General features: G+C 51.2%; 6 protein-coding genes across 6 annotated transcripts; 2 read left to right on the top strand and 4 right to left on the bottom strand.

Annotated features, from left to right (window-relative positions):
• Positions 1-2,054: 2,054 nt before the first annotated feature.
• EsH8_IV_001338 (uncharacterized protein) lies at positions 2,055-5,324 on the top strand (the record flags this gene model as incomplete). Its single annotated transcript, XM_083266228.1, has 11 exons — positions 2,055-2,237; positions 2,295-3,042; positions 3,095-3,219; positions 3,267-3,409; positions 3,484-3,635; positions 3,702-3,908; positions 3,961-4,040; positions 4,101-4,240; positions 4,295-4,728; positions 4,784-4,959; positions 5,013-5,324. The coding sequence occupies 11 exons, from the start codon at positions 2,055-2,057 to the stop codon at positions 5,322-5,324; spliced, it is 2,700 nt and encodes an 899-aa protein (XP_083125123.1).
• A 376-nt stretch (positions 5,325-5,700) lies between these two features.
• EsH8_IV_001337 (DUF4267 domain-containing protein) lies at positions 5,701-6,105 on the bottom strand (the record flags this gene model as incomplete). The annotated part of the gene is made up of 1 exon (XM_083266227.1): positions 5,701-6,105. The coding sequence occupies one exon, from the start codon at positions 6,103-6,105 to the stop codon at positions 5,701-5,703; it is 405 nt and encodes a 134-aa protein (XP_083125122.1).
• Positions 6,106-7,770: 1,665 nt separating this feature from the next.
• EsH8_IV_001336 (exopolygalacturonase) lies at positions 7,771-9,574 on the bottom strand (the record flags this gene model as incomplete). Its single annotated transcript, XM_083266226.1, has 7 exons — positions 7,771-7,920; positions 8,004-8,105; positions 8,175-8,524; positions 8,647-8,743; positions 8,797-8,859; positions 8,913-8,993; positions 9,059-9,574. The coding sequence occupies 7 exons, from the start codon at positions 9,572-9,574 to the stop codon at positions 7,771-7,773; spliced, it is 1,359 nt and encodes a 452-aa protein (XP_083125121.1).
• Positions 9,575-13,750: 4,176 nt separating this feature from the next.
• On the bottom strand, positions 13,751-14,179 carry EsH8_IV_001335 (uncharacterized protein; the record flags this gene model as incomplete). The annotated part of the gene is made up of 1 exon (XM_083266225.1): positions 13,751-14,179. One exon carries the CDS (start codon positions 14,177-14,179, stop codon positions 13,751-13,753), a length of 429 nt encoding a protein of 142 aa, XP_083125120.1.
• Positions 14,180-16,744: 2,565 nt separating this feature from the next.
• Positions 16,745-17,782, bottom strand: EsH8_IV_001334 (RING finger protein; the record flags this gene model as incomplete). The annotated part of the gene is made up of 1 exon (XM_083266224.1): positions 16,745-17,782. One exon carries the CDS (start codon positions 17,780-17,782, stop codon positions 16,745-16,747), a length of 1,038 nt encoding a protein of 345 aa, XP_083125119.1.
• A 1,367-nt stretch (positions 17,783-19,149) lies between these two features.
• Positions 19,150-20,066, top strand: EsH8_IV_001333 (class I glutamine amidotransferase-like protein; the record flags this gene model as incomplete). Its single annotated transcript, XM_083266223.1, has 2 exons — positions 19,150-19,474; positions 19,540-20,066. 2 exons carry the CDS (start codon positions 19,150-19,152, stop codon positions 20,064-20,066), a joined length of 852 nt encoding a protein of 283 aa, XP_083125118.1.
• Positions 20,067-21,807: the final 1,741 nt, after the last annotated feature.

Here is a 21,807-nt window from a genome sequence, read left to right as displayed (position 1 = left end):
CTCTAGGAGCCGGTCTGCAGTCGGAAATTATTATCAGGAATGACTTTGGGAAGAATAATATAGCTGTTCGGATGATCTCTTAATAAGGAAAAATCGTAGCTGTGAGAATTTGGAAGCTTGAAGTTGATGTTGATGTTGACGTTCGTTGACGGAGTCTACCTACCTCAATGAGGGGTGGATGTAATGGCCTACCGGAGTGTTTTTATATATATTTGAGAATGTGTTTCGGAGGTGATTCGTTGAGGGTTTGTGATTAACCAAGACTTTAGACAAACCTCCCTACAGAAGTGAGCAAGGGAAGGTTATTCAATCCCATGGTGCTGGAAAACTTAGAATATTTAAGGGCGGGATTAAAGTAAGAACTTCCAACCAGCCAGGGGATAACAGGTGAGTCATTCTACCTGCTGGTTATTGTCCGAGTTTGACAAGGGGGTTGACCTCAGAGACGGAGTATAGGCTGTTGACCAGTCGAAGCAAACCATCACCCCAGAGCCCCCTTTCCCACCAACCCAAATACACACGCGCGCGTGGGGGCGGAACAAAAAGCTTAGCTCAATAAATAACACCACGACAGACAGGCTCGTAACTGCCTCAATGCCATTCTTGATGACTTTGTGGCTCTCAATAACTCAATTACAAAGCAGACTACCAAACTTCCTACTGACACAACCATGTTCCGGCCGTCGTAACAGATCCTTCCCGCGTCTTTCTCTCCGCCGTCATGCCAACCTTTATTGCCGCGGAGATTCGAACTCTTCATGGCCCTGTTAGTGGAAGACTTCGACGTCGTGGCCTTGCGCAACTTTAGACATTCAACATCCTTTAGTCAGCATGCAGAGCTGTTACCACCGCCTGAGTGACTGCGACTGCGACTAATGTATCAATATAAATGGCATTCTGAACGTGAAAACGATGCTTGCCTACGCCCAGAGGTTTTATAGTGCGCAGTCGGAGTGCTTTACTGTTCCTAGGATCTAGAATGGGACGGGAGTGTGTTCCTCAACATCAGCTTCCATGACAAGAAACCGTAGCATGCAGATCGCCAACTGTCAGTGAACTAGTTCCTATACTATGATAATTGTGTCTGGTATGACTCCTGCATCAACCTCTCGCAAAGATTCAAGCTTCGTTGTGATAAAGTTCTCACCGCTAGGGATGATCACACCATCATCGCGCTGTCCTGGTCGTGCACGATTGGGGTCCATTTCTGCCCGAGCAAATGATTACCGTCCCTGTCGCATCCCGCTGCTCTCGGGGGCCGACGCATAGGATTAACGCCGGAACTCGCTGGAGTGCGGTCCAGCTCCGACGAACTTTAAGGTCTGCTCCTCGGATATGAGTTAATCTATGCCCACGATGGGTCCAGTCCCACCCAGGAACCCTACCTATTGGCCATCGGCTGCCCCCCCGTCGTATTTCCGCTTACTCTACAGATAATCCTGGCTAGCAACGTGAGCAACAATGGAGCTGAACCCACCATTCTCTGCGATCTCGGTGCATAATTCGCGCGGATCAGGTGTTGTTACCTCTGTTTCGAGTCCACCCGTGGATCATCAAGAAGTGGGCGTGGATATTACAGGCTGAAAGAATCTAATCAGATCGTCTGATAACCTACATCCTTCATTCAACTGGCGGGGCTGGACTTCTTTGGCCTCCTTGGCTCATAAGGCGGAATCAAATATCATTACATGACGCGAACGTGATCGGTGTTCACGTCCCTTGTTTGCAGGGTTGCGAGAGTGAACAGCATGTACCTGCCAAGACTCAATATGTAGTTAAATCCCATGACCTTCCCGATAGAGGGTTACATCCAAGCCAAGAAAGCGGCATTCTCGTTGCATTCCCCTACCGCTTGCAGGGCAGCAATCTAGACTTGCAGGAGATAGAGCCATCTAGGTTCGTATCGGTCATTTCATCATCCGGGCAGACCGCCCTGACACGATTACACCACTCGGCATATAAGTATACTCGACTGGCACCCGGCATGCACGGGTAGGAGAGAGATCCCTCACGCGCAGTTGACTCTTGGGCCAAGATCCCGCGACATCGCCAAGATGGGCTTCAGCACTATCGGTTCGCTCTTTGTTTCGCTCCTTTTGAGCACCACGGTTCTTTCAGCCGAGGTTCCGGCCAGTGCCTTGGTCGAAAAGAAGCTCTTTTCGCCCCCGAGCCGAAGATTCGCGGTCCAATTCTCTTCCACCGGCTCCGCCAAGTTCAGGAAGCGCGATGGCACTCCCGTTAGTGCATCACATGGCACAAAAAACACATGGACTGTCAAGCTAAAGACCTTATAGGATACCGAGGGCTTCTTCGAAAGCCTCAAGCTCACCAACAACACTGCCAAGCCTGCCCTAAACTTCACCTCGGAAATCTTCCATGGTGCCTCTTTTGACCTTCTCAATCACACCGCTATCTCCCTCCAGGAGATCGAAACCCTCCCAGAGGTTGAGAAGCTATGGCCCATCTCCGTCGTCACGGCGGTGAAGCCCAACGCCTCCGACATCATGTCTGAGCCGCTTCCCAAATGGGACCCGCACACGCTCACCAACGTCGACAAGGTTCACAAGCTGGGCCACACCGGTAAGGGCGTTATCGTAGCCATTGTCGACACCGGTATCGACTACCTTCACCCTTCCCTCGGAGGAGGCTTCGGAGCCGGCTTCAAGGTTGAGGGTGGGTATGATCTCGTTGGCGATGACTATGAGATTGGTGGCGAGTACGTACCGGATAATGACCCAATGGACTGCGCTGGCCATGGTACGCATGTGGCTGGTATTGTTGCGAGCTCTCACGAGGACCTGCCCGGTGTTGCGCCTGATGCCCGCCTGAGGATCTACAAGGTCTTCGGATGTGGCGGCAGCACTATGGAAGATGTCATCGCTCAAGCTTTCATTCAGGCTCACGAGGAGGGAGCCGATATTGTTTCCGCTTCCTTGGGATCGAATTCTGGATTCCCCGAGAACATCATTGCAGTTGTCGCCTCGAACATCCAAGCCGAGGGAACGTTCGTAACTGTCGCTGCTGGTAACAGTGGAGAGTTGGGTGAGGAGTCCCGGCCGTCTTTACGCGGATGTGAACTAACTTCTGACAACAGGCCCCTTTTACACCAGCAGCGCCGCCAACGGCTTCGGCGTCACTGCCGTCGGCAGCGTTGAGCACACTCAAACGGCCGCTTTCACTGTCACAGCCAGGTCCAGCAGTAATGAGACGCGCCAAATCGTAAGTGGCCATCTTCTGAAGCCACAGCCCGCCTAATCAATCTACAGTATTATGTGAGCTCCGACACCGCTCAGTGGACACGCAACGGCAGCTTGCCAGCCCACTTCCTCGATCAAAACTACACCAGCCTCGACTCTTGTGATATTTGGGAGTTCCCGGATGTTTCGTCAAGCAGCGTTCTGATCTTGCCGTAAGTGGCCCATTCTGGGATTTGGATCATGAAGCCTTCAAAAAAAATACGACAGCTGACCGACCACCATATAGTCGCAGCACCTGCATCTGCGAGTGCTGGCAGGTCCTCGACTCCAACCTCTTCGCAACGAACGTCAAGTGGGTGTTTTACTACAACTTCGAGGGCGCCCCCTGGGAAATTCCCAACCGCTCGGTCTACAACCCCGAGAATCAGCCGCTTGGATGTAAGTTAATAGCTGGCCCTGTCTTCCGTCTTCGCTAGCATGGCTTTGCTGACACTCTGTAAACAGTCGCCCTGGTCAGCCATGAAGATGGTAATTGGCTTGTCAAGCAGAATGAGCTGGGATACACTGTTGACTTTGATTTCATCGCCAACGGTGGCAAGGCTGTCGCCATCCCGGGAGTCAACCCCGAGTCCATCGCAGGAGCCATTGACTTTTTCTCCTCGTGGGGTCTGACCGTCGACGGCCGTCTGAAGCCAGAAATCTCTGCCCCTGGTCAGCCTCTCCTCTATCAAGTCTCATGGAATTTGCTAACACTATTTATTAGGTGGTTCCATCCTCTCTACCTACCTGACCGCCGAGGGTGGATGGGCTGTTCTCTCGGGAACGAGCATGGCTACCCCCTACGTGAGTCCCTATCCTGATGCCGTGAAGCAGACCACAGCTAATGAACTGTAAAATCTATAGATCGCTGGTGTTGCGGCTCTTTACTTCTCTGCCAACGGCGGCCGCTCCGGCATCGCCAACAGCGCTGCTGACGCTGCCCACCACCTCATCGCATCGAGCGGCAACCCCGTCGCCCATCACGATGGAAGCGGTACTCTTGCGTATGACTCTCAACCACAATATTAACGATTCGGAGAAACTAACACTACCAACAGACCCATCCCAATGCAGGGCGCTGGCCTCGTTGATGCCTTCAAGGTCATCACCTATAAGACGTCCGTCACCCCCGCCGTCCTCAACCTAAACGACACCGACCACTTCCAGGCCACCCACGAAATCAAGATTGAAAACAAGGGCAGTGAGGCGGTCACTTACCATATCGTACATGAGGCCGGCTCTACCATCATCACCAAGCCGGGTGCGGATCATGTGGTGGCGTTTCCACCTGTTCCTTACTCCTCCAACGAGGGCGAGTTGGCCACAGTCAAGTTCTCCACAACTGAACTCGAGGTCGCTGCGGGTACGACTGGCACATTGACGGCCACATTCGCCGAGCCTGCCGGCATTGACCCCAAGCTTTTCCCCATCTACGGTGGCTACATCAACATTGTCGGCTCAAATGACGAGTCTCTGCGCGTCACATACGCTGGTATGTCACAGTCCAGATCCCCTCATCAAGTTCCCAAGTCACTAACAGATCGCAGGAATCAAGGGCAGCGTATATGGCAGCAACATCTGGTCCGATGAATGGATTGACCCCGTCATCCAGACCGGCGACTTCGCTCTGGTCCAGGAGAACGACACCTTCAAGATGACGATCGAAGACACCTTCACGATCGACTTTGACATTCTCTGGCCGACTCTCGAATTCAGCTTCGACGTATGCTACCCCACCTTCTTACCTCTCCTAGTTACTGACTGACCCATAAACAGCTTGTCGAGCCAACCTGGGAGCCCAGTGACTGGTCCTACCCCTTCGTCCCGGGCAAGAACAAGTACATCGGCTCGCTGCAGCACTACAATCTCATCTCGGATGCGTACTTCGACGCCCCTGTCCAGCAGTACCCGCGTCTGCCGTCGAGCACGTGGTGGCCTAGCGGCAACTTCTCGCACGGTACCGCGATCGAGAGCGGCGAATACAAGATCTTGTCCCGCGCACTGCGGACGTATGGCAACTACCACAACGTCAGTGACTGGCAGATTCGCGTCTCGCCCAAGATCATTGTCGATAAGAACAAGGCTTAAGGTCTGATACCAATGGACGTAGCAGACGCGCTCCTTCTCATAATTCATTGATTCTTGTCCATGACGGTTACGTAAATTCAAGAGAGCACTTTTCACGGTCCGGACCAGTGCCAGAAGTTGTATTAAAGTCAGTCACCACGTGCTCTGTCATCTAATCCAAAAAGAATTGTCATCCAAACTGCAATGTGTGGCATACGCCGTTATTCCTTTATTGTGACACCAAGAAATTTGAATTAACCATCCTCATCATGACCTATTAATCATCCCGGTTGCCAGAACCAAATTAAGCAGACTTTGGACTTCAAGTCCCAACAGAGTCCATCCTTGAATACCCAACCTCCTCTGATGTCCTCAAGAACCTCAGTGCCGCTAACGTTCAATACAGATACCTCCAAAGAGCAAAAGAACCCAGCGCAACACCGCTCCCAAGATGAACCAAGCTCTTCTCCCTGTGGCCCTTGCCCCCCTCGCCTCCCATCCTCCCCACAATCCACCAATCCGCAACCCCGACAAATGCCGTTGTCGCAAACAATAAAGTCACAGCGTCCTCATTCCCACTGCCTTCTTGATACGCCTCCAAGAGAATAAACAGAACTCCCGTCGCCAGATCGCGAGCGGACTTCGTAAAGGAGAAGGCCTCGGGTTCGGCAGTCAGCGGACGGGCGATGCCAAACGCGTCGTAGATTGCCAGTGGTTTCGCAAAGCCGAGGAGGCCGATGAAGGTTAAACCCGTGCCAAGAATATAGCTGGGCAGCGGAGAGAAAGGTGAAATCATACCCATGGTGGCTGGATTGTGTAGGTTGGATGTTATCTCGTCAACTATTGTACTATTTGGGTACTAGGTGTATGTGTTTTCCGACGGCTTTGTAGCAAGATGTGAGATTTCATTGCTACCTGAACTCAGAAGGAGCGGGGGGCTGCTTAAATATTTACATGAGGGTTCATCTGAACGTTGCAAGTCGGACATGCGTCAGCCTCAGGACACAGGAGGACTCGAGCTTCGAGCATATTTGATACGGCACTCCGATGCGAGCAGGTAAACGCAGCTCCCCGGAACGCTCGGGCTGTTGCACTTGTCAAGCTGCCAAATCTCAACGGCTGAAAGGCCAATTTATATTATGCATCCTAACAGGAACCAACTCAAAACGTCGCCGGCGCGGGGTCAACGAGCGCTTGGAGCGCCTTCATTGCGGATGCGGGGAATTCAACCTGCGGAGTAAAAGAATATGTTTGCATTGCACGCCATCATCCGAAGATTTGATGTTTTAGAAACGCACCTCCCGGTTATAAGCCACATTGAACCGAACTGTAGCCCATCACCCGCCTTTCAGTAGGCACTGTGAAATGACGATGGCGACCAGAACGTGTAGCGTGCAACACCCGGACTCTCTGCACGTTGTTGACCAGGAACCATCCCAACCACATATGCCACCTTGCTAACCTCTCATTCTTATACTTTTCAATCCTGGCAAAGTATTTGGATGGATTAGACTATGTTAGGTCAAATGCCTCTGGCTATGAGACTAGGTACGGGTCTCCCAGTCCAAGTCCTTTGCATTGATGCACCCTGCTATTGCGGGATGCTGGAGTTTCACGTCGAGTTCTTCTAGAAGCTGAATATTAGTCGAGGCATAAATCCTGGATCTAAAGACACGTTATAGGTGATTTTATGTGCTCATATCAGAAGCAATACTGCCCTGCGTCTGTGAGCGTGCGATTCGGGTAGACAAGTGGCAACGAGGGCTCTGACAGCTTCCTAGTAGAAAGCAACATACGACAAGGCGTCCATGACTGAAGCCTGATAATCGTCTAGTACGCACCAAAAATGTGGATGAGGTTGCTGAATGGCTCTATCTCTATTGAGCAGTTATCAACTTCACAGGCCTTGCTAGTGGTCAATGAACAACAGCCTGGCAAGAGGTTCAAGCACAAGAAGCCTAGCCACAACCGTATGATGAATTTAAAACGATTCAAAGGTTTATGAGGCTTTAGACAATCTTGAATTTACTTCTGAAGGGAAAGAGGACCTGAAGGCGAAATATGAAGAGCTGAAACTGAAGCTTCAGGCAAGCTAGACTTTGGCCCGATAAGAAGTCTGGCATGCTGATAAATTTGGAGAAAAGAGATGTCTTGACCGGTATCCCCTGTAACTGTATTTAAGTGGCACGTAGTGAGTTATGTTTTTCGTGAATAGCAGCACAAAAGATGAATATGCGCAGAGGAACCTGAATCGAGCTTATTCTTGGGGTAGAAATTACACACCTTACGGAGCCTGAGGTCAGGTATTGTTACAATATGATGTGATTAGGCTTTAAGATTTCAATACAGAAGTGGTTTTCTCTAGAATTTTCCTGCCCTTTCTCGATAAATGACGCGATATCCTAGCGATGCATCATTTTATCTACATAATCCAAAGCCACAATGCTCAGGTTCGCAATGTAAATGCTTAACCGTTGGTCGTATCCCGCTCTTCGTCTGCTGACAAGGTGCAGTTGATCTTCAAAAGACTCTTGTCCAAGTTCTTGCATTCCCATACAGGTGGCTTCCCACTTGGAACTCCCACAGTGACATTTTCGGCGCGAATGTTGCTGCAACGCTGCATAAATCAAAATAATATCGTCAGTAACATAGTCCTCAACCAATTACATTGAAAACACAGTTTCTAGGAGCTTGGCTTACGTCTGCAGCACTGCAAACCAGTGTACCGGCTTGGGGATCAAGCTTTGCTGATGTTGTTCCATAGATGTTCTTGAGAGTGACGTCCGTGATCGTCAAGTTGGCCTGCGAGAAATCCTCTGTTAGTTGCGGTCTCGAGTTACTGATGAGGTTAAAACGGATTCCTATACGTACGGGGAACTCTTCGCAAAGAGTTTGGTTCTTTTGGCCGTAGCACTGTGTAATAGTGATGGCTCGGTCGTTGTTGATGTTGTGGAACAGATCGTATGTCACGTTTCTGACCCGACCGAGACCACCTCCACCGTTCAATAAGGTCTGGAAGGCGGTTTCAATTCCAGGCCAAACCTTGATACGAGCAGCATCGCTTGCGTTTGCCATGGTGGTATTGTAGATGTAAAGGTTCTCAACGATATCGGTCTCGCCCTTATACTGGCCCAGAGATCCAACACTGATACCGTGGGATCCGGTGCAATCCAGATTTTGGACGACAACATTCGTACTGTTGGGTTTAAATGAAACACAATCTATAAGTAAGTAAAGTTAGCTATATGGGGGCCGGAATAATTGACATATTGGAGATCAAGGAAGACTGGAACTTAGAGAAAAGGCTTTCTCGATTCCTTGACTGCAAAAATGAGCAACTCACCATCCGTGTTAATGATCACTGAATTCTGGATTACCACATGATCGGATCGGTACGTATCCCAGCCATCAGAGTTGGCAATTTTAACACCGTTCTCGCTCTGTGAAAATTTAGAAGAACTCTCGGGCCATGTAAACAATTTCGTTAACTCACCACCGCTCGGAGATCCATGTCGCTGACGATAACATCAGTGCTGTTGGCAATGAAGTTGAACCACTGGAATATTTTGTTAGCCAAATACAAGACCACCAAGAAGCGTTGCCACACACGTTGGGAGGGTTGCGCATGCGAAGGTGAGACATGGTCGCTCCCTTTACTCCTTCAAAGGAAAAGAGCATCGGCCTCAAAAGCTATCATCAATACGAATTAGCTCCTCATTCCGAGAAAACATTTGTGAGAGCAATAGAGTACATACACTGCTGTTGGTCTGGATTTCTTCCCAGTATGTCTGGCCATGGCCGTCAAGGACAGACTTGTCGTTGCTGAGGTCACCGTAGATGTTGATGTCCTCGCCACCAAATTTCCAGAAGACAGACATGTTTTGGTAGTTGAATTTGAAGCTGTTCTCGGCCCAGTAGTAAGGATCATCGTTGAAGTGGATCTCGCCGGTGATGACCACGTCAATGTGCTTCAAGAAGGTGAGGTCCAGGGGGGAGCTGATGAGGTATGATTTGTCGAATACCACAGTTCCTCCATCGTTGCACTCCTTGAACGCCCTCAGAATCTTGGGTGCATCGTCACGCCCCTCGGTGCAGCTTGGCTTGATGTGACAGTATCGACCCTTGTCTCTGGGAGGAGAGAATGGCATGGCCCGTCCAGTGTTGAATGGCGCTGGCTCGACACGGGGTCTCTCGGGGATGCCATCTGCAGCCGAAGATACGGACAGCAGACTGGCGGCCGCGGCCAAGAAGCTGAAGGAGGTGGGCCGCATAGTTGACAGCAACTTCGAGCGTACACGAAGCGGATGAGGAAATATTGTTAAGGTTGACCTACGCAAGGGGACTCATAGCATTTTCTTTTATTGTCATGTACTATCCGTCTTCAAATACTCCAGTCATGGAGACTATCGGAGATACACTAAGTTAAATGAGATGTCAATATCGGCGGATCAAACCATCATTCCTTTCAATTCAGCACAGCAATACGTGGAAGATTTGTGGGGTCCCGTAAGGTTCCTCGGCCGGTCGGTGAAAGATTTCGCGGGGCCGGGGTGCACATCACCATGCTTAATTTTCCTTAGTTGGCCTTCCCCTCCTGTCTGGCCGTTGGCTGACCTGATAATTGCCCCTGCGGCTGAATCCTGACCAAATATTCCCCGCATAAGTTACCCCGCGCGACCGGAGAGAAGATGCGGAGAAGGACTCATGGATAAATGAGAAGCGAGCCGGTGGATTTTTCCGTTTCCCAATTCCGACCCTAAGCCATTTGTGCAAGAGTGCTTCCAGACTACTGGGTCCTGGGCATTATGCAGCTTCATGATTATTTAGGGGCAAATGTTGGATCTAAACACCCTCCATTTCCGGCCTACTAACTGCGATGGCAAAGTCGTCCATGTAGATAAGGTAGTCAAGGGTAATTCGTGCTAGTGACGGATTTGCTGGATGATGTATTGAATGAAAACATGGTCCAGGAAGTTGTAGCTAACGAAAGATCAAAGGTACATACAAAAAACAGGAAGGTTGAGTCGTCCGGACCGGCATCTTGAATGCAAGCTGAAAGTTCCAATCAGTGCTACCCCTGCAGGTGGTTAGATATCGAACATTTTGATCGAAGTCGCCTGTACCTATGAGAGCCCTGAAGAGCCCCTGATATTATTGATTCTGATAACATCGACGCAGTAATGCCTATAAACGTGCAAAAGTCGAAAGGGAACTAAGTCTTAATGTAGGCTATATTGCAGTTGAAAGGAGTTAACTAGACCTCTGGTCATAGAACTGATGTCAAGTTACAACAATGTAACCCCCCACCTCGAAATGCTTGACATACACTGAATTCTCAGTCTAAAGTTGACGCTAATGATGGAGTGTCTCTTGCCAAAGTTAGTATATTAAACGAATAAATCATGGTATGAGCACACATTTCGTATTCTACAGTAAACCTTCGGGTCGGATTGCAGGATATCTCAGAGGGTTGTAGATATATTTTTTCTCAGGGATCAACCAGCCATTTATGATGAACTCGAATTGTAATCCTCGCGTGGTCCAAAACACGCCATAATTGAGTTGACATTGTCTCACAGGGCAATCAGCCACAGAGACAGACCCCGACCAAGCTGACCGGTTGGCTGAGACATGAAAATGCACGTCAAAGGGCTCTTTGTCTCATCGGAGAATTCCTGGATCTTGCGCACAAACGCTGATTGGCGGGGAAACAAAATGGGCGTGATGGTGAGTAACAAAAGATCAGTGGCAGAGGCATGATGTGTAAGGGTTCAAATAAATACCAGAGCCGAGGCGACCGGGCTTGTATCGTGAGCACGGCAAATGAGTCAAGATCGCGACCCAAAAAGAGAGATTGCTCCGTACTCTGGATTTGACACCTTTCTCAAGTCATAGCGTGTCTTATCGGCAGTAGTTGGAACATGCTGCTGTTAAAAAGAATTCTTCGATTTCAGATCCTGTAAGCATTATCATACAATGCTGCCCGATAACCGATATTGACGCCCTCACAGACTTTTCATGTACCATGCATCATCTTGGTCTTCGTTAAATCAAAAATAAAGATATCATTCGTTGTGATTCGGGGTATCAGTATGGAGGACGCCAAAGCCCACTAGATCCGTTGCCAATGACGTACTTGCCTTCACAGCTTGGCCATCTCGTCATTATAGCCACCTGGGTATTCCAAGATCCACTAACCATACTCACTTCGCCAAATAAGCGATTCATTCTACTTGAACGCAAGGGGTATTTATTCCCGGCTGATGATATCCTTCCCAGCCATCAGCTCATCCCACCCCAACAAAAGAAAATGAAACGCTAAGGATCGTATTCGATGAATGAAAGGTGAATTAAGGCCTGAAAGGCACTCTTGTTCGATATCGCTGAGGCGGTGGTGGTTGTTGGCGACGCCACGGGCCATTATAAGTAGGCTTCCAAGGCTTATGTTGGTTGATGTGAACTGCAGGTGGTGGTGGTGGCATCTGCGGCGGCATGTACGCGGGGTAAGGCCGGACTCCGTAGCCTCTGCCTCGCGTTGGTCTCACCGGTGGTGGCGTAAAGGGACCTTCAGTAGAAGAATCGTAATCGTACATGAGGTCGCTATAAGGTTCTGGTCTTTTTCGCGGTCTGTTCTGCGTTGCGCAGAACCATGCGATGAGAGCGATGGCCACAAACGCAACAACGCCCCCCAGGATTGCTCCAATTTGAACACTAGATAAAGAGCCACTCGATCGGCTCGGTGGCGGCGGGGCTGGCGTTGAGGATGCAGGCGGCGCCGGCTCAGCGGGGTCGCCGTCCGAGTAGGAAGTTGGCGGCCCGCTGCCCAGTGTAACATATGTGACAAAAGTTGTGCTTGGCCGATAGATCGTCTGAGTTATGACATGAATTTCCGTTCCCTCCTGTCGGACAACGACGGGGAAACGGGTTTCGAGGGGTTGCAGCGACGTCGGGGTTGGAGAGGTATGCATCGCTGACAGGTTCGCATCAGACTGGCTGGTAAGCAACGGTTACTGAACTTGGACCAAGAAAGCGGGGGGGCTGGGCAGATAAGAGCATAATATTAATGAAAACTTGATGATATGAATGAATACCGGACTGACGGCAACAAAAATGTGGGAAAGTGCAAACCGGCGTGCTCTTATCCAAGGAGGTGAGAAGCAGGCTGTGGCCCGGGACGATGGGCGTGCCATCTTACAATCCCATTCTGTTGCCAAGGGACACCCAACACTTACCTACATCGCCAGTCTAGGCGCATATGAACGCGACTCCCTACGAGCGGGCTGCAGCAGCGCAGGCAATACCGGCCCCGAACGACATCGAATAGGCCGTCCAAGACAAGACTAACCTTGTTTTGACACCTTTTGCCTAGAAGGTCGGCGTTGTACGGCTGCGCCTGACACATCCGGAGACCTGCAAGACAACTGCAAGCCATCGAGGCTAGCCAGTAAGAGCCTGACAACGTGGTATAGTAAACTTGGAAAACGTCCACATGATTCTGCCAGTCAACTCCGCGAAACTGGGTTGTGATGGCAGATCCACCAATGGCACATGTCAGTTGGGCCGGGCTGCAGGGCCTTTGGTCAACCGAACCAATACCATGGAGTTTCGGACAACCCTCAGCAAGTACCGTACAGTAAGACATCCTATGCTCACCCACGGGGGCCGGCCCGTCATGTTGGGTCCGTATGTAAACTACCTAGCCGAGGAACTCGTGTGATGAGGGCAGGTGAGACAATATGTATATCAACCACGACGGCGTCTTAGTCGACATTCCTCCTTCGCGTGTGCGAACTTAGGCCCCAGCTCGACTGCTACTGTAGGCGCTACTTATACGGGCAGGCGTTAGTGTGCGGCGTGCATCAGCGGCCTCATCGCCCCCCCGTCGTCACTTTCACCATGATAAGGCTGATTGGTCACGAATTGTTGAACGAATCCCGACGAAGTTATTTGCTACATCAACGGGTGACGCGATGCCGGCCTCATCGCTACTATTTCCAGGTGTCGTCACGTACTTGATCGTGCTCGATCAATCCTTTGCACCCGCGAACTCAAGGCGTCATTTTTCCCTTCCGTCCCCCCAAAGCCCCCCCGCCTGAAAAGATTACATGCCCCAAAACAGTACTCGAACGAAGGAATTATCATGCCAGTGCCAGGAAGTGCGCGCGTGCGTGCGGATCGCCGGGGAAATCCGCGACGGAATTCATCAAAAGAGGAAGAACAGAATTGCGTTCGATCAATGGGGCCAGGCGAGCGAACTTCGAACTTTCTCTGACAGAGTATCATCGGCAACATCTGAAACCATTATGTCAGTCCCTGTTTGGTTGTTTCAAAAACGGTCGACGAGGGAGGGGGGATGGGAAACGAAACGAAAAAAAAATCACTTACGCTTCAATCGGGCTTTTAAAAAATGATTATGCGACGGCTCTCCCCGCGGAGGATTGTGCCCACTATGCCTCTCCTCCAGCTGCGGCGCCGCCTGCGGCCGGAGCGGCCTTGGCGGCGTTGGGGTCGACGATCATGCCGACGCCGGCACCGCCCTCGCCGTTTCCAAGCTGGACCTTGGGGCCCTTTGTGAGCGCGGCCTCGGCAAACGTCAGGGCGCGGTCGAAGCCACTCTGCCGCTTCTCCATCTTCTTCTCGTCTCTGCCAGCAATGATACCGCGTTGAGCAGCACCCGGCACGTTGGGGACGGCGGCGGCAGCGGCTGCTGCGCCTTCGCCCCCAGCGGCTGCCTCGCCTCCTCCGAAAGTAAGCGCACCATCACCGACTACCAACGCAGGGGAGTATGCGCCGAGGTTGATGTTCAGGGGTACGGGAACGGCGTTGATCCCCACGGCCAAGAATGCCAGGGTCACGAGAGTGCTGGTGATCTGCATGGTGAAGGATTATAGAATCGAAAGAAGAGATTGGGTATTTGACGGCGCAGCCGATAGTAAATCTCGTCTGGTGGATTATTAAGTATAATGAACCGGAGAGGATTCGGGTGGAGGAGAATCGAAAACGAACAAACAGCACAGCTGAAGAAGTGTAGAGGAAAGAAGAGACGGAAAGCAGGTAAAAAGCACACGGGTCAACGAGTGGCAAGGCAAGTGGGAGGGAGAGCGTAATGAATGAAATCCCCACGGAGCGCCAAGAGGAGGTTCTAATACCTGGAGGGGGGCAAGATTGAGAGTCAGGGCGTGGAGTCGTGGTTGTGCGAATGGCGATCAGGAATGCGCACAGCTGCGACGCCGTTGGCGTGTCAAGCATGCGGGCGCCAAGGCCAAGCGGCTCTATCAAAAATAGAAGGCCTTCGCAGTGCGTAGGGAGAAGAGATGATAGGTCCAGGGAAATCCGAGCACCTGGACACTCGGACTCGGGCAGAAGAGGGCAGAAGAGCCGTGGCGAGCCAGGAAGCCATTCGCAGGCTGTGGTGGAGATGTGTCTGAGCGGAGGTGAAACTGCCCGAGTCCCAAGAACGCCAACGACGGGGGTGCCCCGAAACCATATAAAGGCTTGGCAACAGGTCTCAATGTGCCCTTCGCTTTCCGAAGGGTCAATCATTCCAAACGGGGGGCACTGCACTCCTGTTCCGTCTCTATGTTGTTGCGAGGTAAAGATAGATGAAGCTGGCGTTTGACCATCGGGAACCAGGAGAACAACCGAGGATACGATCTGCGACCCGCGGCAGACTAGCGACTGCCAACTTTCTCACCATTGACGGACCACGAGGCAAAAACCAGTCAATAGATTACGAGAGGCATCGTTTCGCAAAGGCTTGAGAGACTTAGTCAGGACATTCCCGTTGGCCACGGGCTAGGTGTTTCCCAAGAAATGATCTGGCCCGCGATCGAAATACCAAGGCGGCTCCCAAGACTTCCAAGAGATCCCTTGCTGCCACTGTAGTATGGATTACACTCCTTTCGCCGAAAATGGTGTGGTTTACGATGGGATGGTATGCTTGCCCCAGGCTAATGCCTGTTTCCCCGGTCTGGGGGCTGATTGGGCCGGACGACGACGATTACGAGACTGCGAAGCAAGCCCGCACACTCACCCGCCACCCCGGGCACATGGGATCGCTAGACATACACACACACACATACACATACACACGCATTTGACCCTGCGGGGTTGGCAATGGCGATCCGACGTGACAGCTCTCAGTCAAAGAGATAGACGGTTTAGAATGTTCTAGCGCATGTAGAGGGCGAAAAAGCTATTCAAGGAGGTTGGGCGAACTGCAGGCCGGCCCGTGTCCGACATGACACCGTGGTGCGCATTGACTGGTCGCTGATGTGAGAGAATAGCGCTGATAGTGTCTGCATGGCTGCTCTAGAGCGTTGTCGAGGAGTTCCACCGCCCTTCCCTGCAATCGGTCGTGCCACTGATGGAAACACTTTTGAGCTGCGCACCACCCCCAGTTGTGCGAACCTGAAACTACAGCATCAAATATTCACTGCAGGTGACTTGAAGAACACATCTGTGTCAATTCAACTCGTGCACCCAATTTCAGTATCGCTTGCAGCTGAAATCGCCACCATTGGCACACATTACGCGGCGCGTATTGATTACTAGACAACTAGCTACGGCTCTGTCGGTTCAAAACACTCTTTGATACCGAGAACATGCTGTTGTTAACAGGAAAGCGATGCTCAGGGGGGAAGGGCAGACAAGGTGTTTGTGTCAGTGCCCATAACCAGGATGATGAATCAATCATGTAGCACTGTCCACTTGAGAGGTTCAGCCTTTCTTGGGGCAGATAGTCCTGCAACTGATAAAACCAAGATGATGTATACATACGGTGAGAAATATTCGCCTCCTCATCCCTTTTGCGATAAATACTCCCGTCCGCCATGACCAAGACTTAACTTGAAGTTGTCTGACCGGCCTGGGCACATATGGCTGAGCCTGTGTTTCACGGCGACCAGCTTGACGCGGCTGGCAGAAAATAGCTGCGGCGGGTTTCATGCCCGATAGTCGATCGGGCTTTACACCTGGAAACCGCCGCTGGTCATTTGCTTCTCACATCTCTCAGATCCAAATATCTTGGCAATGTCACAATTGTGATCTATGCTCTGCATATTATGATATTGCCAAGATTATACGTCTTTGATCGCGCGGTATCAGCACTCCTCACCCCATGGCAACTAAAACAACATGACACTTGGTGGTAACAGCGATGCAGGCCATCAAACGTGCAAGCCTCCCGTCAAAGGGTCGCTGTTATGATGGACCGATGCAAGAGAAATCCAATCATTTGAATTCGTCCACGTTTCCGGGCACTACAAACTTGCTAACCTCTTTGTGCGGCAAACTCTTGATCCTCGACACGTTCCTGGCAGCTACGAGCTACTGGTTCCGGCCCAATCCACAAACACGGCCCTCTCTTTTCGTAGCGGGTACCTCAGCAGAATCCGTCCTTTTCCTAACTTGCGAGGACGAATGTCGTCTTCAGGCGGTACTTAGATGGCGTTGCGTCTAGTGTCAATCATCTCTGCCCAAACATCGGTCCATCGATCGCGGCAAGAAGGCTGCAACCACGTGTACTTTTGATAGATCTCGCGGCTGTGGACCGTGTCTTTCAGAACCTCCAGGAAGTTGTCCAGTTCGCGGATCCTGATGTAGTCGCTGTAGTCCCCCTGCGGGGGCCGATGATCCGCAGTCGGCTCCCAGACACCCCGAGCCTTCACCTCGTTGAGAATGCAGCGGACGAGCTTGTTGGTGTACCTCTCGACCCGCATCATGCGGCACTTGGGGCAACAACCAGGCCGCGCACCCCCCTCAGGGGTAGTGCGAGGAAACTTGACCATTTCCTGCATGTCCTTAGGCATGGGCAGTCCCAACATCCCCGGGTGCTCACAGCTCCCAGCGCAGTAGGGATACTTCCCAACGGGCGTCGCGCAGTAAGGGCACTGGGGCGATCGGGCGTTGGGGTTGTCGCGGGGGCCGTCTTGGTTGGCCGCGATGCGGGTGATGCAGGGCTCGCACATCATATGGCCGCAGCAGAGGATCATGGCTCGGTTCCTGGTGCTGGTTGCTTCGGCCCTCATCGAAACCGCGCAAACGGGGCAAGTGACAGTATAGTTGCGGAGATGGGCGTCCGAAGTAAGCCTTTGCCGGATGTCGGGCCAGAACGCTGTGTCTTCGGGTCCCCGGTTGGTGGTAGCGGCCGACATGACGGTGCCCGCGCCACGTCCGCGGCTGGTCACGGAGGACATGGCGCTACCAGGCCCACGGTTGGTGCTTGCTCCACGGTAGCTGGAAGTCCCAGACATGACACTGCCAGGCCCAAGATTGGAGCCAGGTCCACGGTATGTGGACGACCCGGACATGACACTGCCGGGCCCGGTGTTAGAACCAGGTCCACGGTAGGTAGAGGCCTCAGACACAACAGACTCCTGTCCATCACTGATGAAGGTGGTGTCGGAAGAGGATGCGACGGAGCCAGGTCCCCGTGCATTGTTGATGTACAAGTTGCGAAGTTCGTCAAGTCTGTCCATGTTTGCGAGATTGATGTCGGGTGTCGCGTGACTGTGGGTGTGTGGTTGAGTTTGTGTGTATCTTGAGAGAGAGTGAACAAGTTGAGATGGAAGTTCGGGCTTTTGACTCCTGAGTTGAGAAACTGAGCAGATAGAGCTACGGTTTGAAAAGATGTTGCTTAAGTATCCCCTCGATATCGAGAAGTCTCGGGTTTGTTCTGGTATTCACCTCGTAACTCATATTGTTATCAGCGCTCCTTGTTCGAAGCCAACCCTACATGTCTAAATCGGTTCCGTGCGAGAATATGCAGCTATTTTGAGAAAAGATAGATACTCTTCTCTCAAGAAAGTTGACTGGCCATGTCTCCAAAAATAGGCAGCCTCGCCATGGCTGGACTGCCTGCTTGTGGAATTATAAGCATACAAAGAGACCCCTGATATCTTGAACCCACTTCCTCCTCAACTCGTATTTAATTCTTATTCAATCTAAACAGCTCAGCTCCTTGAGCATTGAGGGCTTATCTTTGTCGAACCTGCAAACAAAGGGCAGGCGGCCTGGTTGCACCTCGCGTTTTCGAATCCTTACACTTCGACGCAACGTTCTTGTTGCCATCATTTTATTCTTTTTGCATCGCGCTAGACTTTTGCTGGAAGATGCAATGTAGATTTATTTGATCCATCGTGGATTTTTTTTCTTTCGGTGCATTTTTCCCTGCGCAAAGTTTCGGTGCCAGAACTGGCGAGTCTAATCCACGCCATTGTCTCCTTTCGCCGCAAAGCCGTCCTTGGCCCCTTTGAGCAACCAAGTCAAAGCCCGTTTTGGATTGCCAATTATCTTGTCGTACAGCCAAGGCCCTCAACCTCCGAGTTAGCCAGCCCAGAGATTCTACGCGTAAGCCATTGCATCCTTGGTTTAGGGTAGTCGCACCACCACTGAACCACAACGATCCCCAACTGTGGAACCCGCCGAGCCGTTGGCGCAGTGGACCACAAGCGGGAATTATGTTATGAAAACTCAATTTCAGGACTTTTGCCGTCATCGAAGACTTGTTTTTCTTCAGCCCTATGGCGGCCGGGTTGCTTTAGTATGACTGACGTCAACTCAAAGCTCCGAAAAGCCGGATGCACCCAAGGAATGTCGCAGAATGTTTCTCTTGGCTCGTGTAGGTTTTTGCCTTGCAACGCGTCACCCAGTCGTGTGGCAGGGAGGGAGATGTTTTTTAAGAAGTAATGCCATTGCCCTGTACCTCGCAATCTCCTTTCACCCTGCATCTTTTCTTACTTAATTGATACCCCAGAATAAACATTGTTCAATCGGATCATTCTAAACGTCCCCATCCCTGCCACCCGCATACGACGGCAATTCTCAATAGTACGATACTCTAGACATGCAGAAGGTTCAGAAGTATCCCGGGCCTAATTCCCCGGTAGTGCGAATGATCGTGCTGGAGACCGACGAGCCTCATCCAGACACGCATGCGACCAAGGGCAGCTTTGGAGAGATTCTTCACAGCCACTTTCAGAATGCGGGTGCTGATCACGACCCTCCCTTGGGTATCGATACCAACCAAAGATTCGTAGTGGAGGAGAAGGGAGGCTCGGTCCCGACATTTGAAGAGTTCGACGGCTACCAAGGCGTTTTGATCACGGGAAGCATGTTCGACGCACACGGTGACAATCCATGGATTCTCAAGCTCCTTGGTGTTCTCAAAGGTAATACCAACATCGAACCATTCCCGTCGCACATCAGAGAAGCTGTACTGACTCGGATCACCCAGAACTATGGGAGCGCCGGCCCGACCTCCATCTCAGCGGCGTTTGCTTTGGCCACCAGCTTCTCTGCCGGATGCTGGGCGCCGAAGTCGCGCCGGCCCCATCCCAAGACTGGGAGCTCGGCCACTCAAGGATTGACCTCTCGCCAGTGGGAAAACAATTGTTCCGCACAGACGACGATTACGTGCATTTACACCAGATGCATCAGGATCAAGTTGTCGCGCCGCCGACACATGAGAGTTCGAATGGGCTGCTCAGGCCAGATGATAAGGTTGACGTTTGGGGACACAGCGAACACACCAAGGTCCAGGGCATATACATCAAGGGCAGACTATTCACATCACAGGCGCACTTGGCGTTTGACGAGAACATGGTGAAGAGACAAATTCAGATGAGAGTCGACAGCGGCGGGATACAGGACTTGGAGCATGCTGACCAGGCGGCGGAAACGGCGGACTTGGAGCACGACGGCGATCAAGTTGCCGCTGCGATTTTGAGATTCTTCCATGGCGATGATGACGATATCAAATAGAGTTTGGTGCCGTTGGAAAAGAGTTCATACATCCTAATTACCACTTCTGTCAGAATAGAGCCTGAGATTGCCTTACCACAACCATGAACTACCAACTCGCACTCTGTAATCAAGTCAAACCTGTCGTAACCTACTGTCGACACTGTCGACATACAGGAAGCACGAAGTAACACAAATCAGAATTTCGGTGAAACAGGCTGGAGCTAGAGGACCGTGGCCTGGTAAGATATTGCAGAGCCCAGGAAAGCAGATATGTTCCGCATCCAAGAGTCCATGTACCCCATGTTACTGCTAGCGAACGCGAATATAGCCCTTTTGTAGAAGGTATTTTTACGGTCCGATATGAAAACGCTGCGAGGGGGTGAGGTGGACAGGTTGTCACGATATTGAGATCATGAAGTACCTGTCGGGTGTCCGAGTTATTCCGACTTGCTCGACCAAATCAGGATTGGCAATGCAAACAACCTTAATAATTACCGTATATTTGTGACATAATTGAATATGAAAGACGATCCATAATTGCAGCGATGACTAGGATGCGGAATGAGAGGCTTGGTCTACTAGGGGCAGTATCTTTTATCCCATAACCGTACGATTCACGATTCAAACTTGGGGCATCTGAACATCGCCAAGGAGTTATGAAAGCCTGAGTATAGTGAGTCACGTTCTTAAAACGGTCTTACTTGATAAAACACTGGGCGGGAATGGCGAAGTCTTTGTGTCCCGTTGCAAAAGATTCTTCCATAATACCCATGTCGCCCTTGACCTTGTCCGGAGTAAACTCCGGAGCAGCCCAGGAGCACATGATTGTCTACTCTCAAATACTTTCATCGTACCATCTTGGCAGACGATAAAATATGTTCATTGGCCAAAAATACCCCACAAAGCAGGCAAGCTGTCAAGGATCCGAACAGATGGGTCTTCAGTTGGTAGCAGATAAAGTCACGGTGACATTGAAGACATGGTAATCGGCGCGATGAGTTCTTGGTTGGACACGAAAATCGAGGCTACCCTCGTCATGAACACTGCTTCTTGACAAACAATCTCCTCGATTGGAGATGTGGAGCCGGGTGCTGCCGATGAGAATGGTTGAGTAGTATTTCCATGGGTTGGCCATGGTACAGGTACGGTGCATTGGCTACCTGGACAAACATGTTCGGATGAGTCCAACATGTCCCTGTAGGTTTGTTGGTGCTACGGAAGCTCGCAAATCTCCAGGGTTGAAATTTCGCTTCTTTTTGTAGTGGATAGCACGTCTTCCACCAGTGCTGTCCAACTGTCCAAAAAGCTCCAACAAAACCGGCCTTGCATGAGCAGAGAAAGAGCCCATGTCCACTTGTTTTCCTTCTTCGCGACTGGATCAAAGAATCAGACTCTGGGCAGCATGGTTTAAATTTGCGAAAGCCCCTGCCAGGACATTGTCTTCGCCTCCAACGAACCAGAATGTAGAATGAATAAAAGAACCTGCCGATCTAATGAGCCTTTTACCCGAGAATCTCGACAACGAGCAGAGGATAAATCTAGGTGTGGTCTTTGCAAGCCCTTCGGCCCACCCCACCTCAATCGGGCACGTAAGGGCCGTTGATGAAATTGCAACTGCATATCGTCCAGGGTGTCGCCCTGTAGAACCCCCCAGAAGCCATTTTAAGACCAGGGGCGGTTTAAGGATGTGTCTAAAAAGTGGACGGAGTCCTAGCCCTCAGATCGCTTCCCCGGGGCGACTTCCAATGCCTGCTTCTGA

Source organism: Colletotrichum jinshuiense, chromosome 4 (genome assembly GCF_051148585.1).
Source record: "Colletotrichum jinshuiense chromosome 4, complete sequence".
Classification (NCBI taxonomy): Eukaryota; Fungi; Ascomycota; class Sordariomycetes; order Glomerellales; family Glomerellaceae; genus Colletotrichum; species Colletotrichum jinshuiense.
This window is presented reverse-complemented; position numbering and strand designations above follow the sequence as displayed.